Genomic DNA, 15,654 nt, shown 5'->3' with positions numbered 1-15,654 from the left:
TCTTCATGTATTTTTCTGCTTGTGAGCATTGGTTAGTGGTGGCCGAATGGAAGGATTATGCACAGTTGCAAGACTCTGGAGAACTCTACACCTTGATTTCCGTGGAACTCCAGAGGCACCAGCAGCTTCAAATATCTGTGTTGCTGCTATGTAATGGTGTTTTAGCAGCTGCTCTCCTGATCCAATGCATGGATCTGGCAGAAATCTTCCTCAATGTGCCTTTACCTGCACGAAACCCGTCGGTGCTCTGAATCAGCCACACATCTCTTAATAGTGCGATGATCACGCTTACGTTTTCGTGAAATATCTGTTTTCATACCTCGTCCAAGGCATTGAACTATTTCACTATTTTCGGCAGCAGAATGATCCTTTTTCTTCCCCATATTGCTTGAAAATGGTGCTCTGCCTAACCACTTAAGCACCGCCTCCTGCACATATACGTCGGCAGAATGGCACAAGCACGTACAGGTACGTCCTCTTTAAGTGCCCAGCCGTGGGTCGCGGGCGTGCTCCCGCGACCCGGTCTGAAGCTCCGTGACCGTGGGACCCGCCGACCCGAGCGCCGCTGGAGTCCCGCGATTGGTCCCCGGAGCTGAAGAACGGGGAGAGCTGTGTGTAATCACAGCTTCCCCGTTTTTCACTGTGGCGCCGTCATTGATCGTGTGTTCCCTTTTATAGGGAAACACAATCAATGACGTCACACCTACAGCCACACCCCCCTACAGTTAGAAACACAAATGAGGTCACACTTAACCCCTTCAGCGCTCCCTTGTGGTTAACTCCCAAACTGGAATTTTCATTTTCACAGTAAACAATGCATTTTTTTTTATAAAAATGCAATAAAACTATCCCCTATTTTGTAAACGCTATAAATTTTGTGCAAACCAATCGATAAACGCTTATTGCGATTTTTTTTTTTTTTTTTTTACCAGAAATAGGTAGAAGAATACGTATCGGCCTAAACTGAGGAAAAATATTTTTTTTTAATATATTTTTGGGGGATATTTATTATAGCAAAAAGTAAAAAATATTGACGCCAATTTTGTTTGGGAGCCACGTCGCACGACATCTATCTGCATCAATCGGAGCTCATTGGAACAAAAGATGCATGCAGCTAAATTGGGAGACCGGGAAGACCGACTACGTCGGAATAACCTACATTTCCTCGGGTTCCCGGAGGGCAAAAACCCTGAGGAATTCCTTGCGGAGTGGATGAAGACAGCCTTGGGGACAGCCTTGGGAGAGCTTTTCTTCCAGCGGGTTCCCCAAGGCCACTGTTGGCAAGCATTGTGGAAGGCTTGTAATTTGCCAGATTTGATCTACAATAATTGATTTCTCAGCTGCAACACAAGGGGTAAAGAAGCGTTTGAGTGATGAGGCATCTCCCTTATAGCATGTTATACCCCATGAGGCTTTGTGTGTTTAAAGGCAAAGCTCAGTTTATTTGTAACCCCAGTGGAATCAGATCGATGGCTTGGCTCCTTGGGCAAATTGTGAGTCTTTTGTTTTTTCCTGCTTGACAGCCTTGTGGCCTATGAAGGGTGTTCTCCTACATCCAGATCCTTCTTACTGTTCCCTCCTGGGATGCTCTCCTACAAACTGTTACACTACAGAAACGACTGTCACATTGCAACCATGGCTAGAAACTCCCATACTGTAGCTCAGGGAGCCGAGCAATCTTGTATTGAACTGTTTTCATCCTTTGGACGAGAGAATATTCTCCGCGTTTTTGTTAATCTTGTTTAGGGTTTAAGCTCATTATCAGTTGGGGATTAGGCGCTGGGTGGGTACGGATTGTTCTATAGTGTTTCAAATGTATACGCTTTTGAAGGATTATTTATTTATGCTTTTTTTTTTTTTCTGCTGTTGTTGCGTAAAACTTGAGGTATGTAGGTGCAAGACTGCACTGCTAGAGAGTGGCATGCATGACCCACTTGCCACCCTTGATTTCAGGGTTCCGCCTATCTATTTTTTCATGTTGTGTATGTACCCCCAATAAGATGGCGTTACGAACTGATCATCTCCTGTAATGTTTAGAGGTCTTAACTTAAAAATTAAGAGATCTTTAGTGTTTATATACAGCAATATAAACCCCCATCTAATTTTTTTTTTCCAGGAGATGCATTTTATTGGGTCTAAGGTGATGTCCCTTAAACAAACAGGAATTTTTTCCCTGTTAAAAAACAAACAAACAGGAATTTGTGGCACATACACTGCACCTATTCCAACTATGTCCGGGTGGTCACTATTTTGATTTCTAAAACTTTATGCTGCTCCATACCTACCATTGTAACGTTTCCCTGCTCTGTTTAACCACTTGCCGACCTCCTCATGTACATTTACGTCAGCAGAATGGCACGGACAGGCACAATCACGTACCTGTACGTCCTCTGCTTGACGTGGGTGGGGGGTCCGATCGCTCCCCGGAGCTGAAGAACAGGGAGAGCTGTGTGTAAACACGGCTTCCCCGTGCTTCACTGTGGCGGCGCATCGATCGAGTGATCCCCTTTATAGGGGAGACTCGATCGATGATGTCAGTCCTACAGCCACACCCCCCTACACTAGTAAACACATACACAGTGAACACTAAATGTTACAGAGCCCCCTGTGTTTAACTCCCAAACTGCAACTGTCATTTTCACAATAAACAATGCAATTTAAATGCATTTTTTGCTGTGAAAATGACAATGGTCCCAAAAATGTGTCAAAATTGTCCGAAGTGTCCGCCATAATGTCGCAGTCACGAAAAAAATCGATGATCGCCGCCATTAGTAGTAAAAAAAATAAAAATGCAAAAAAACTATCCCCTATTTTGTAAACGCTATAAATTTTGCGCAAACCAACCGATAAACAATTATTGCGATTTTTTTTTTTTTTTTTTTTTTTTTTTTTTTTACCAAAAATAGGTAGAAGAATACGTATCGGCCTAAACTGAGGAAAAAAAAATGGTTTATATATGTTTTTGGGGGATATTTATTACAGCAAAAAGTAAAAAATATTGCATTTTTTTCAAAATTGTCGCTCTATTTTTGTTTATAGCGCAAAAAATAAAAACCGCAGAGGTTATCAAATACCACCAAAAGAAAGCTCTATTTGTGGGGAAAAAAGGACGCCAATTTTGTTTGGGAGCCACGTCGCACGACCGCGCAATCGTCTGTTAAAGCGACGCAGTCCCGAACTGTAAAAACCCCTTGGGTATTTAGCCAGCATATTGGTCCGGGGCTTAAGTGGTTAAAGCTAAAAGATTTTTTTTGCCTAGAACAAACATTTAAGATGCCACAGAACTTCTAGTTCGCTCATTGGTTATCTCTTGCTTGACTACTGCAACTCCCACCTCATTGGCTTACCTTTGCATATGCATATGCTATCCCCCCTTCATTTCATCATGAACGCTGCTGCCACACTCATCCACCTTACCAGCCACTCATTGTCTTCTACCCCCTCTGCCGATCCCTTCATTGGCTTCCGCTTACCCAGTGAATAAAATTCAAAATTCTAACAACATCTTACAAAGCCAACCACAACTCTGCCCCCAGCTACTGTACATCTCTAACATTACCCCAAAATTCCATTCTCTTCGGTCCACCCAAGACCTACTCCCTTGTTCACATCTAGAACGTCTACACAGCCACTCTCGTCCTCTGGAACTCCTTATCCCAATCTCTGAGATTATCTCCTACTCTAGCCACCTTTAGGCAATCCCTAAAAACACATCTCTTTAGAGAAGCCTATTATGCTCTCAACTGATACAACTGTCTTATTACTATCGCCATCAGCTCATCTCCTACAGTTATTACCTTTTGTGTCACTTGACCCCCCCCCCCACCCATTCTTAGACCCCATACACACTATACAACTTTGTCTGATTTTTCCTTTATACTTGCATGTAGTGCAAGGCCCTGCCTGATCGCATACAAATTGAAACTGTTTAGTTAAGAATACAAGTCTTTGATGTGCAGCAGGTTCATGGAATTTGTGAGAATTCAAATCTATTTGTAAATTAACAGAACTTTTTACATTGGTGTTTGTTCTTTTTTTACAGCTTGAATTTACAATGCAAGAAGCTGTGAAATGCCTTCATGCCCTTGAAGAATATTGCACTTCCAAAGATGATTACAGTAAATTGTGTCTTCTGCTAACTCTCCCAAGGCTTACAAACCATGCAGAGTTCAAGGACTGGAATCCAAGCACGGCGCGGGTGCACTGTTTTGAGGAGGCTTGTGCTATGGTAGCAGAGTTTATCCCTGCTGATCGTAAACTAAGTGAGGCTGGATTCAAAGCCAGTAATAATCGCTTGTTTCAGCTCATCATGAAGGGCTTGCTCTATGAATGTTGTGTGGAGTTCTGCCAGAGCAAAGCCACTGGTGAAGAGATTACAGAGAGTGAGGTTCTACTTGGAATAGACCTTCTCTGTGGTAATGGATGCGATGATCTGGACTTAAGTCTTTTATCTTGGCTTCAGAACTTGCCCCCTAGTGTGTTTTCTTGTGCCTTTGAACAGAAGACCCTGAGTATCCATGTTGACAAGCTTATGAAGCCCAGCAAGGCTGGGTATGCTGACCTTCTTACTCCGCTCATCAGCAAGCTTTCCCCTTACCCCTCTTCACCAATGAGACGCCCACAATCTGCTGATGCATATATGTCTCGCTCTTTGAACCCAGCCTTAGATGGACTGACATGTGGACTGAGCAGTCATGATAAAAGGTCAGGTGAGCCTACAAGCAAAACCTCTCCAATGTCTCACTCGTTTGCCAACTTCCATTATCCTGGAGTACAAAACCTCAGCCGCAGCTTAATGTTGGAGAGCTCAGACTGTCACAGTATCTACGAAGAATCGTCTGAAAGGTATACAACAAATCTTTGGGTGTGTTTATAGGACAAAGAAAACATTAAAGCAAAACATTTTAAGTTGAAGAGTTTAAAATTTGTATTGAAAACTATTTCTAGAGTTCAGCAGTTTAGCTTTGTTCATCATTAACCTGTCCCATATTCACTGTATTTTGTTTTTAAAATGTATGAATCCCCAAAAATGGTAAAGTGATCTTTGTGTGTAAGGAACACGGTCATCTGGTTAATTGGTTTAAAGACCAAGTTCATCTCTTCAGGCAGAATTTTACTGTTTAATATAGAAGCCTTTTCTAATGTATTTTCTGCCCAAGCCATCCCACTGTTCTTGCCTCTCACCTAGTCCATGGCAGCTTTGAATCTGCACCATTCTGTTCAAAATAATAACATATGCACTCCGAGTCCATCACTTCCTGTAGCATCATGTGACCATCCAGGAAACTTCATATCCCATCATGCACTGCCTTACTTCATCACAGAATAGGGGGTATTTATCTCTCTGGACCACACCTCCCTCATTAACCACTTGACCTCCAGAAGATGTTTACCCCTTTCATGACCAGGCCATTTTTTTTGCAATATGGCAATGAGTTGCTTTGACAATTGTGCAGTCGTGCGACACTGTACTCAAATAAAATGTTATGTTTTTATTTATTTATTTTTTTCCACACAAAGCTTTCTTTTGGTGGTATGTGATTACCTGCAATTTTTTTTTATTTTTTGCACTATAAACAAGTTTGGGGAAAACCTATTTGTTTTACTTTTTTCTAGAAAACACACCAAACAAAAAATGTAAAAAAAAAAATGTTCATGCATTTGTATTTGCCAAAATGTATTCTGCTACATATTTTTGGTAAAAAAAAAAAAAAAATCTCAATGAGTGTATATTGATTGGTTTACAGAAGTTATAGCGCCCAAGAGCTATAGGATATATTTATGGATTTTTTTATTGTATCTTTATTACTAGTAATGGTGGCGATTGGCGACTTGTAGCTGTGATATTGTGGCAGACAAAGAGGACACCTAACTGACATTTTAGAATTTTTTTGGGGAACCAGTGACACCAAAACCGTGATTAGTGCTAAAATATGCACTGTCACTGTACTAATGACACTGACGGGGAAGGGGTTTACATCAGGGGCGATCAAGGGGTTAAATGTGTGACCAACATGTGTTAATGTGTGCTGTTTTTTACTAAGCGATGTGCTGCTGTCAGAGTCCTACAGTTTACCTACAGGACTCTGGTCACTGTCATCTGACGATTGGCTCAGGACATTACCAATCGGTGGCTGGCACCCGCTAATTGTTTCATGCTGCATCGAATCGCAGCACAGCCAGGGTGGCACGGGCATGCAAATCGCATACAAGAGAGGCGCTTTGCCACCATGTGTATATATACAGTATACGGTTGTCAAGTGGTTAATATACCATCTTTTTTTTTTTTTAACCCACTGTCCTACTTCTTCCCTTAAGGTAACCATACGGTGTACAATCTCCTTTAGATCGACCATCAACTCTATAGTGCAAGGGCCTGCCTGATTTCATACAAATTGAATAGATTGTTCAGGTGGGCCCTCCTACTCCATAGTTTTGGTCAATCTAAAGGAAATTGTACAAAGGGAGTGAATGGAGACACTCGGCTGTCCTTGTTTTGCGTGAAAGCGCTTCATCAGGAGCATGGAAGTCTAATAGAAGACATACATAAACATAGACAAAAACATTGTCAAAGATGTCAATCACACAAGTTTTTATACATAAAACATAAAAAATGTATACACACTAAAACCGTCAATGTTGCTATCCGTGTATAACAGTGTCTGCCACTCCCACCTGACAATCTCATGCTGATGTAATACTGTATTATAAGTCTAGATACCTTTTTTTATATACATGTCTTCTACAATAAATATCTATAGATTTTTATATTCATTACTCGTGTACCGCCAAAAGTAAAAAAAAAATCTAGTTTAGATTAGTTTCCATTTACTAATAAACAGTAGTGCACCACTTTAAAAACATGTTAAGGTATATACAGGTACACGTCTCCCTTAAGGGTAAGGCTACATACAGCATCACTATTGGCTTGTATCCAGCCAGCTCCTTCCTGGTGGCATGATGACGTCACTAGGCTCCGCTCTGACGAATTTCGTTGCTTCCTGTGACTTTTTTCAAAAGACATTGGAATCCCAGGATTTATATTCCATGGGACAAATCCTCTTTTTGACATGAATAGATTTCCTTGAATGGTTAATTGTGTAAGTGTTAATATTCCACTGTTAATGCTGATACTAGGTTATGGAGCCAACTTAAAATGTTCAGTTAATAAGCAAACCAAATGATCTTTTATGTGCTGTTATAATACAGGCAATTTTTGTTATTACTGCAAAATAACTGTATAATTGTGTGCCATCTATATTTGACTCCAACCTGTATTCCCCACATGTCTCTACAGATTACCTACTAGTATCATTTAAAAAAATATAAAAATCTGGGGCTTGGAAACCCACATAAGGTCATAGGAACAAAGTGTTGGTGTTCCTATATTATCAGTTGGGGTCTGTCTTTATTAGGGACAAAGGGAGAAAACCTGTGCATCTCTGTAAAAAGAAATGAAAAGGCAAGTAACTGCTAAGGGTGTTTTCTCATTTTCTAATTTTCTTATTTTTTTGTTTTGTTTTTTAGGAGTGACACCCCACAGGAAAACGAGATTATGAATAGCAGTGAGACTTTGTGCCAAAATCCAAGTTCTGAAAAAGACCAGGAGAGTGCTGCTGTCCTTGAGGAACCAAAGAAGCCAGACAAGAATGAGGTATTTTCCTTCTCTAGTTTTTTATAGTTCTAGACATGGGATGGTGAATGGAATATACAATCATATTTTACTTCCGTGTTACTAGTAAAATTCCCAACTTTGCCACCATGCTTCTTCCCCCAAGTGTTATACATAATTGTCCACTCTCGGGTAAGCTTCCTATAAAACCTATACCTTGCTTTCTGAGTCAGAAGAACCAGATCCGAGCATAGCATGTTTATCATTCGGGTGATTCCTTTTAGCCCTGAGATTAAATGTATTTTTGTGAGAATACAGGACTTGTCTGGTCACAATTTACAAAGAACAAGCCAGACCGATTGTTCAGACATTTCTTTTGTGGTATGTGTTTTAGTTTCGGGATTCCACAGACCATTTTGAAGAATATTACCGGCAGAAACTACGTTACCAGCAGCACCTGGAGCAGAAGGAGCAACAAAGACAGCTGTACCAGCAAATGCTTTTTGAAGGGGGAGTGAACCAGACAGAGGAGGCAGAGCATCCACAGAATCTCACAGAGCAATTTCTTAATCGGTAATTATATTATTAAGTTGCTCCAAACACACTTGTTACTTATTCATTATAAGACAACTTGCAAAAAGGATTGCAATCTGCTAGAATTTTGATGAAGTTTACCAGTTCCTGGATTAACATTATACTGTAATACAGAATTTAGATTGGGTGCAGTCACCATGTTTTGGCAGGGAGAGAGTTTTGTGTTTGTGCTAACCACGTGCAATTTTCAGCTAAGCTATTGGTGGTATAACTGCAAGGCTTTGATTGGCATGCATGAATGTAAAATGTCAATACAGCTTTTTATGTCTTAATTTGCTGTACAACACCATAATCAAGTCAGACAGGTTTGTTTTAAAACATGCAAAGATAGGAATGTATACATAGCTGTGGCATTTAATGTTTATGAGAGTACTCAGATTTGTAGAACATGTGTGTGTGTGTGTGTGTGTGTGTGCGCCCTAATTAATTAAGTCCTTTTTTTTTTTTTATGTATTCTTTTTAAGCTCAATCAAGAAGTTAGGGGAGTTGAATGTGGGGATGGAGCCTCTGAGTGAGGACATTCAACTAACGAATAAGCAGCACAATGGTCCCAAAGATGTCAGCTCTTCAGCCACCAATGGACACACACCTCCAGTATCGACTTCATTGCTTAGAAATCCACAGCCTGATGGCCAGAGCATCAGTACCAGTACTCCTCACAAGCAAGATGCCTCTAACCACATCCCTTTCCCAGAGGAGTCACCTGTGTATGGAAGTGCTGGGTCAGTGAAATAAGTCTGTTTCCAGATTTGAAATTGTGTACACAACTGTAGAAAGTAAATCTTGTCATTTTAAAAGACTATTACCAACTTAAAAAATTCTAGATAAACGCACGGTAAAATAAAGTACTTTAAATGCTGACCATAGATTATTTTTATTCATTTGCAATGTGCCTTTAAACTTCCTAAAAGAAAGATGGGTTTACTTTTGGAAGAGTCAGTTTCCTAGCACAGCCCTCTTCCTTCTTGCATGTCATAGCCTTTTTCTCTTCTGTGTCCAATTACTGTCTGTGCTTGCCCAGCTCTTCCATTCACCTCCTTACATGGTCTTTTATGTAGCTGCCAGGTAAGGAGTAAAGGAGAATACTATAATATAGTGCAATTTGAGTGACACCTCTGAGTCTGCTAGGGCTCATATAACTTCCTAGTGTTTTGTTGTTTATACTGGGATGATGCCTGCAGCCTTGGACGGAAGCTGGCGGTGACAAGAATTTTATCACTTTTGGTTTTGCACAGATGCAAACAAGCGGTTACTGGCTGATCAAACCAATCTTGGTTGGATAAGATGCCTTTAAGGGCAGAGGAGAGATATGGCAATGTCTCAGTAAAGCGTACCTGTCACTGCCCAAGCTATCACAAGGGATGTTTTCCATCACTTGTGATGGCAATAAAAGTGATAAAATGTAGAGAGACAGTGTAAAAAAGAAAAAATTAAAATAAATAATAGAAAACTAAATGTAAAGCCCCCCTCTCCCCCATGCTTGTTCGCAAAGGCGAACGCATACGTAAATCCCACACACATATGTAAACGGTGTTTGCACCACACATATGAGGTATCACCGCAAATGTCGGAGTAAGAGCAGTAATTCTAGCACTAGAACTCCTGTGTAGCTGGTAACCTGTAAAGGCTTTAAAAGCCTTGCCTATGGAAATTTTTAGGTGCCATAGTTTGGCACTGTTTTACGGGTGTTCTCAATCTTAAAGCATGACATGTTAAGTGGCGTATAACACGCACAGGCGTATTACATGCAACCTAACTTTAAGAGGGAAGTTTCTAGAATTTTTTTTCCCCTGCCCGAGACATGAACCCCCTTCTCCGGACACTGACTCCCAGACGCGGAGAAAGGATGAGTAAGGACTATGAGAAAGGACTGGCATTAATGTTTTCTTAACTTTAAAGTATGCTGGCAGCGCTGTCCCACAGCCAAAAGGTGGGGCAGCCGGCCTGACACCCCACCAATGGGTGGAACCCGGGGCAGATTGCCTGCAGTTAGTAAAAATAATATTTGTGTATAACACGCAGGCACAGTTTACCCTCCATATTGAGGGTACAAAAGTGGGTATTATACGCCAATAAATACAGTATCTATTTACTCAGAATAACTTCAGTTTTTATATTTTCCCAAAAAATGGGTATTGTGTTTTGCACTAAAATGTATTAAAATATATTTTTTCCAAAAAAAAGTTCAACACCCATTACCACGCAAATGACGTTCTGATTGTACAACCTCTTTTAGATGTACCAACAACTATGTACTGCAAGATAGTTTAAGCCAGTCCTCATATTACATAGTGTTTGGTACATTGTAAAGTTGTCTGTATGGTCAGATTGTAATGTGTATGGTGACCCTAAAAATCCTCTGTTTTCACATTAGCCTGATGGTTAAAGTTAGAACAGTGTATATTGTTCCAAGATATAGAAACATTTAGGGCACATGTAAAAACCTTGAATATCCTGTAGTGAGAAAATCTTTTTTTCCACAGGTCTCAGAATTTTTTTTTTTTTTTTAACTGCAGTTGTTGTGTTTTCTGTTTTTTTTTATTTTTTTATTTTTTAGGTGGTTACCCATTGTAATAACTTTTGACTGATTTACTTTGTAGTGCAATAGAGCCAGGACAATTTGAAGAACCTGCAAGTGCTGGATCAAGGAAAAGTTCAGAGGTAAAAGCACATTCCATTCTGTAAAATTCTTTGAAATTAGAGACTTGAATCTCCATTTACCTTGGGCTGCCTATATATGGATCAAAATTTGACCAGTTCATCAGGGGTGGGCTGTATTTTGATCCATGTATGCGCACTGTGGCTGTACAGAAGTCGATCTACCAAACTACTTCTGATGGAAAATTGAATTGGATGAATCCTTATTTTTCTTTCAACATGCTGGTTGAATAAAACATCTGACCCATCTATGGCTGGCTTTAAAGGGGGTTGTAAAGGAAATATTTTTTTTCCCTAAATAGCTTCCTTTACCTTAGTGCAGTCCTCCTTCACTTACCTCATCCTTCGATTTTGCTTTTAAATATCCTTATTTCTTCTGAGAAATTCTCACTTCCTGTTCTTCTGTCTGTAACTCCACACAGTAATGCAAGGCTTTCTTTCTGGTATGGAGAAAGCTTCTTGAGGGGGAGGGAGAGAGCAGGAGTGTCAGCATGCCCACTAACACACAGCTCCTTTCTCTATCTGCAAAGTAGAGAGTGTCCTGTCTTGCCTGCTCGCCCCCCCCCCTCAAGAGGCTTTCTCCACACCAGGGAGAAAGCCTTGCATTACTGTGTGTAGTTACAGACAGAAGAACAGGAAGTGAGCATTTCTCAGAAGAAATAAGGACATTTAAAAGCAAAATTGAAGGATGAGGTAAGTGAAGGAGGACTGCACTAAGGTAAAGGAAGCTATTTAGGGAATTTTTTTTTCCTTTACAACACCTTTAAATGTGCTAGCAAGTAAATTGGAAACTGCTTTTTACACATTTGTAACATGAAATGTGTGTGTTTTTTTGTTTTAATATTGCTGTAATGATGCTTTTAGGAGTACAAGCTCCCCATCTGTTATTTGTTTTTTGCTTTAAGTCCCTGCCATGATAAGAGCAGGCTGTCCTGATTCTCCTGATTTGGCTGTATGCTTGTTCCAAGTTAAAGGTGTTGTACAGGTTTGTTTTTTTATTTTCTAAATAGGTTCCTGTAAGCTAGTACATTGTTGGTTCACTTACCTTTTTTCTTTCGATTTCCCTTCTAAATGTTTTTTTCTTTTTCTGTATTTCTCACTTCCTGTTCCTCCTCAGTAAGCTGTTCTGGCTGACTAACCACCGCTCGGATGATGGTGGAAAGCTTACTGAGGATAAACAGGAAGTGAGAAATTCAGACAAAGGAAAAAAAATTAGAAGGGAAATCAAAGGAAAAGGTAAGTGAACCAACAATGCACTAGCTTAAAGGAACCTATTTAGAAAATAAAAAAACAAACCTTTACAACCCCTTTAATTAGGCATGATGTCCCACAAACAACTGAAAACTATATTCTTATTTACACATAAATAAAGACAATATTGACTGTCAATGGTAAATAACAGGTATGGATATGTAGTCATGTAATAATGGTACTATTTGAAAGTGAGCATAATTTGAGCTGATCTGTAAGAGGGTAGAATTGTGAGATACACAAACTACAACAACTCATAGGTGCAATTACAACTACAGCTTTGGGATATTCTATATAAAAGCGCGCAGAATAAATTTCTGTGGATTGAACGCATCAGAAGTATAAATAAAATGGACCCCTGATATCCTAAAAAGTACCTGTCACCGTCCATGTACTATGAGATGGAGTACCTTGACTAATAAAAATGTATGTATATACACAAGACCCCAAACGCACATGCATGCAGTGAGGATGCATGTAGGAATGTAAATTCCTTTTATGCAACAAATGCAGTATAATTGCTACAGGTAGGAAAAAAAATGATTTTATGGCCATCATTTTAGGTTTCGTTTTAAAGCCATTAGTTAGAAATGTATTTTTAATGTTAAACCTATTTACAGTTTTAAAGTATTGTTATAAAAAAAAAAAAAAAAAAAAGTTTTTACAAGTGTACATGGTTTTAAGGTTAGATATATTTGTGATTTACTAACTCAACACAGTCTTGTATTTTGTATTTAACCACTTCAGTACAGAGCACTTATACCCCTTTCCTGCCCAGACCAATTTTCATCTTTCAGTGCTCTTGCACTTTGAATACCAGTTACTCAGTCATGCTACACTGTACCCAAACAAAATGGTTAGAATTTTTCACACAAATAGAGCTTTCTTTTGGTGGTATTTAATCACCACTGGGCTTTTTAATTTTTGCGATGCAAGTGAAAAAACGATTAAAAAAAACAAACTTTTTTTTTTTGTTTTTATTATAAAATTTTGCAAATAAGTAAATTTTGTTCATAAATTTGGGCCAAAATATATACTGCTACATATCTTTGATAAAAAGAACCAAAATAGTGGATCTTATTAAGTCTGTGTGAAAGTTATGCTGCCCATACACTATACGAAAAATCGGAATTCGAAATTCGTCATTTGGCCAGTTTGTTTGTTTTTCGGCCTGTTAATGGGCACAGAATCGGTAATCGTTGGGACGTTTGTAATTTTTTTTGCCAAACGAACGATAAATTGAAAGGTTAATGTGTTTGCTGTCCGAACTGTTTGTATTAGGTATATGTAAAAAAAACAAAAGATTAATTTATGTTCACTGAACGATTTATTGGTCATTGCATGATGACTATCATTTTGCTCTCACTGCTGAATGTTCGTTTTTCAAAAATTGGTTTGGACGATTTTTCGTATAGTGTATGGCCAACATTAGAGTCTACAAGCTATGCTGAAAATCATTGAAAATTTACCACACCTGATACACTGACAGCCCATCTAATTTCTTGAGGCCCTGAAATGTCGTAATTTCTTTCCCACAACTCTTGGGAAAATTAAGATTTTTTTTTCCCACAAAATGGTCATAACAATTTTTTTTTTTTTTTTTACACTAAGTTGTCAATTCATAAGATATATTTCTAACACATAGCATGTACATAGCCAAATATGCAGGGAGCACCATCACGTGTTCTAGGAGCACCAGGACAGTAGAATTGCCCACAAAATGAACCCATTTTGGAAAGCAAACACCCCAAAGTATATTCTATGAGGCATGGGCTGAAAATAGGTACTCGGGTACTCTGATGGGTTTGAGACAGGTACTTGGGTAATCTGATGGGCTGCAGATAGGAACTCTGGGCTGGGAACAGGTACTCTGATGGGCTGGTCTCTGATACTGTGATGGGCTGGTGACAGGCACTCGGGTACTCAGATGGTCTACAGGTACTCGGGTACTATTAGGAGTTGTGACAGGTACTCGAGAACTCTGATGGGCTGGTGACAGTTACTCTTTATTACTGGGGGCAATCTGTGTGATTTGGTGTACACTACGATCGATGCGAGGAGGAGAACCTGGTAACGGCTAGTTACCGCGGTTTGTTTACATTCTGTGACCAGCTGTGAGTTGGATAGAGCCGATCACTTGGTAAAGAGCCAATTTCATTAGCTCCCGTACCCGATGGGGGCGCGAGAGAGCAGCGTGCACGAGGACAGTGCTTGCAATTGCAGCCGGTCTCGTGGTAAAGAGCCATTTTTATTGTCTCTTTACACTAGTTGGGGATATTCTGTGTCCCGAGGGACATGCCTCACCCCCGATCGCTGCGCCCCCCCAGGTGAACATTATATGACGTCCACCCGTCATATAATGGCCCAGCGTCATTTTACTATGGCCCAGTATGGAAGTGGTTAAAGTGATAAAGTCTTGTTTTTTTGGGTCATACTTGCCTGCTCTCTGCAGTGGTTTTACACAGAACAGCTCAGATCCTCCACTTCTTGGGTCCCTCGCCGGCACTTCTCTGCCCTTCCTGCCGAGTGGCCCCACAGCAATCAGCCTGGCCCCACCCCTTTTCCTCCTGATTGGCTTACATGCTTTGATTGACGGCAGCGGGAACCAATGGCACATGCTGCTGTGTCTCGGCCAATCAGGAGTGAGAGTGCCAGACAGCCGAGGCTTTCGTACAACATCACTGGATCGAGATAGGGCTAAGGCAAGTATAGAATGCATTAAGATAAAAAAACTTTTGCCTTTAGAACTACTTTAACTTCTTGCCTACAGCGTAACACATATATGCGAGAGCAGGAAAGTTGGGCTTTAATACCCAGCTGCTGCATATTTGTGTCCATGGCAGCCTAAAGTTGTGTGCTGAGAGTGTGCGCTCACTGCACGCTCCTAGCACACTGACCGAACCATCACCAACCGCTTTTGGTTGCAGCTTCTGATTTTAGAGCCAGTGCAATGGCTCCTGGGCATGTATGTAGCTGCTACAAGAACCAATCACAGCGGTCACATGATAGGGACGCTCCACTACCTTCCAGCATTAAAGCCCACTTATTGGGCCTGCTGGGGGGGGGGCAATGTGAGGGGTTAATTAAAATGTGGATATTGTATTTTTTTTATTTTTTTGTTTTCTTTTTAGCGAATATAAAGATTTCAGTAATGGCTATGCAAATATTGTGCACCATAAAAATCTAAACAAAGAGCTTTTTTTTATATGTCTTTTGCGTTCAGAAAATAATATTTTTAAAATATGTTTTCAAGCTAATAATATGCGTTTTATCATGTCTTTGAAAAATTGAAAAAAAATGGCCTGGCAGGAACAGGGATGAGGAATTGCAAAATTAGGTTTGCTTCAAGTTTGGTGACTGCTTCACAGAAAGGCAAGAAGGGTCTGGAAAACCTTAAAGGATCCATTTTTACTGTTGTGCTATGGTAACTCTTGCCAGCACATGTTGCATGCATTGCAATGCCATTAATTTTGAATGGCACTCCAGTGCATTGAGACAGTGGGCACACGTCAGTGGGCGCATTGTAGAATACATTTTTT

At 40.1% G+C, this 15,654-nt stretch overlaps 1 protein-coding gene across 3 annotated transcripts in view; it reads left to right on the top strand.

Moving 5' to 3' along the window:
- The window catches only part of WDR47 (WD repeat domain 47), a 94,833-nt gene that overhangs the window by 54,194 nt on the left and 24,985 nt on the right, over window positions 1–15,654 (top strand). For all 3 annotated transcript variants that reach the window (XM_040359853.1, XM_040359854.1, XM_040359855.1), the window contains 5 exons: window positions 4,043–4,845; window positions 7,528–7,654; window positions 8,007–8,185; window positions 8,671–8,928; window positions 10,807–10,867. In XM_040359853.1, the coding sequence (XP_040215787.1) occupies window positions 4,043–4,845; window positions 7,528–7,654; window positions 8,007–8,185; window positions 8,671–8,928; window positions 10,807–10,867 (1,428 nt within the window). The remainder of the gene's footprint in view (window positions 1–4,042; window positions 4,846–7,527; window positions 7,655–8,006; window positions 8,186–8,670; window positions 8,929–10,806; window positions 10,868–15,654) is intronic.

Source organism: Rana temporaria, chromosome 7 (genome assembly GCF_905171775.1).
Source record: "Rana temporaria chromosome 7, aRanTem1.1, whole genome shotgun sequence".
Classification (NCBI taxonomy): Eukaryota; Metazoa; Chordata; class Amphibia; order Anura; family Ranidae; genus Rana; species Rana temporaria.
This window is presented reverse-complemented; position numbering and strand designations above follow the sequence as displayed.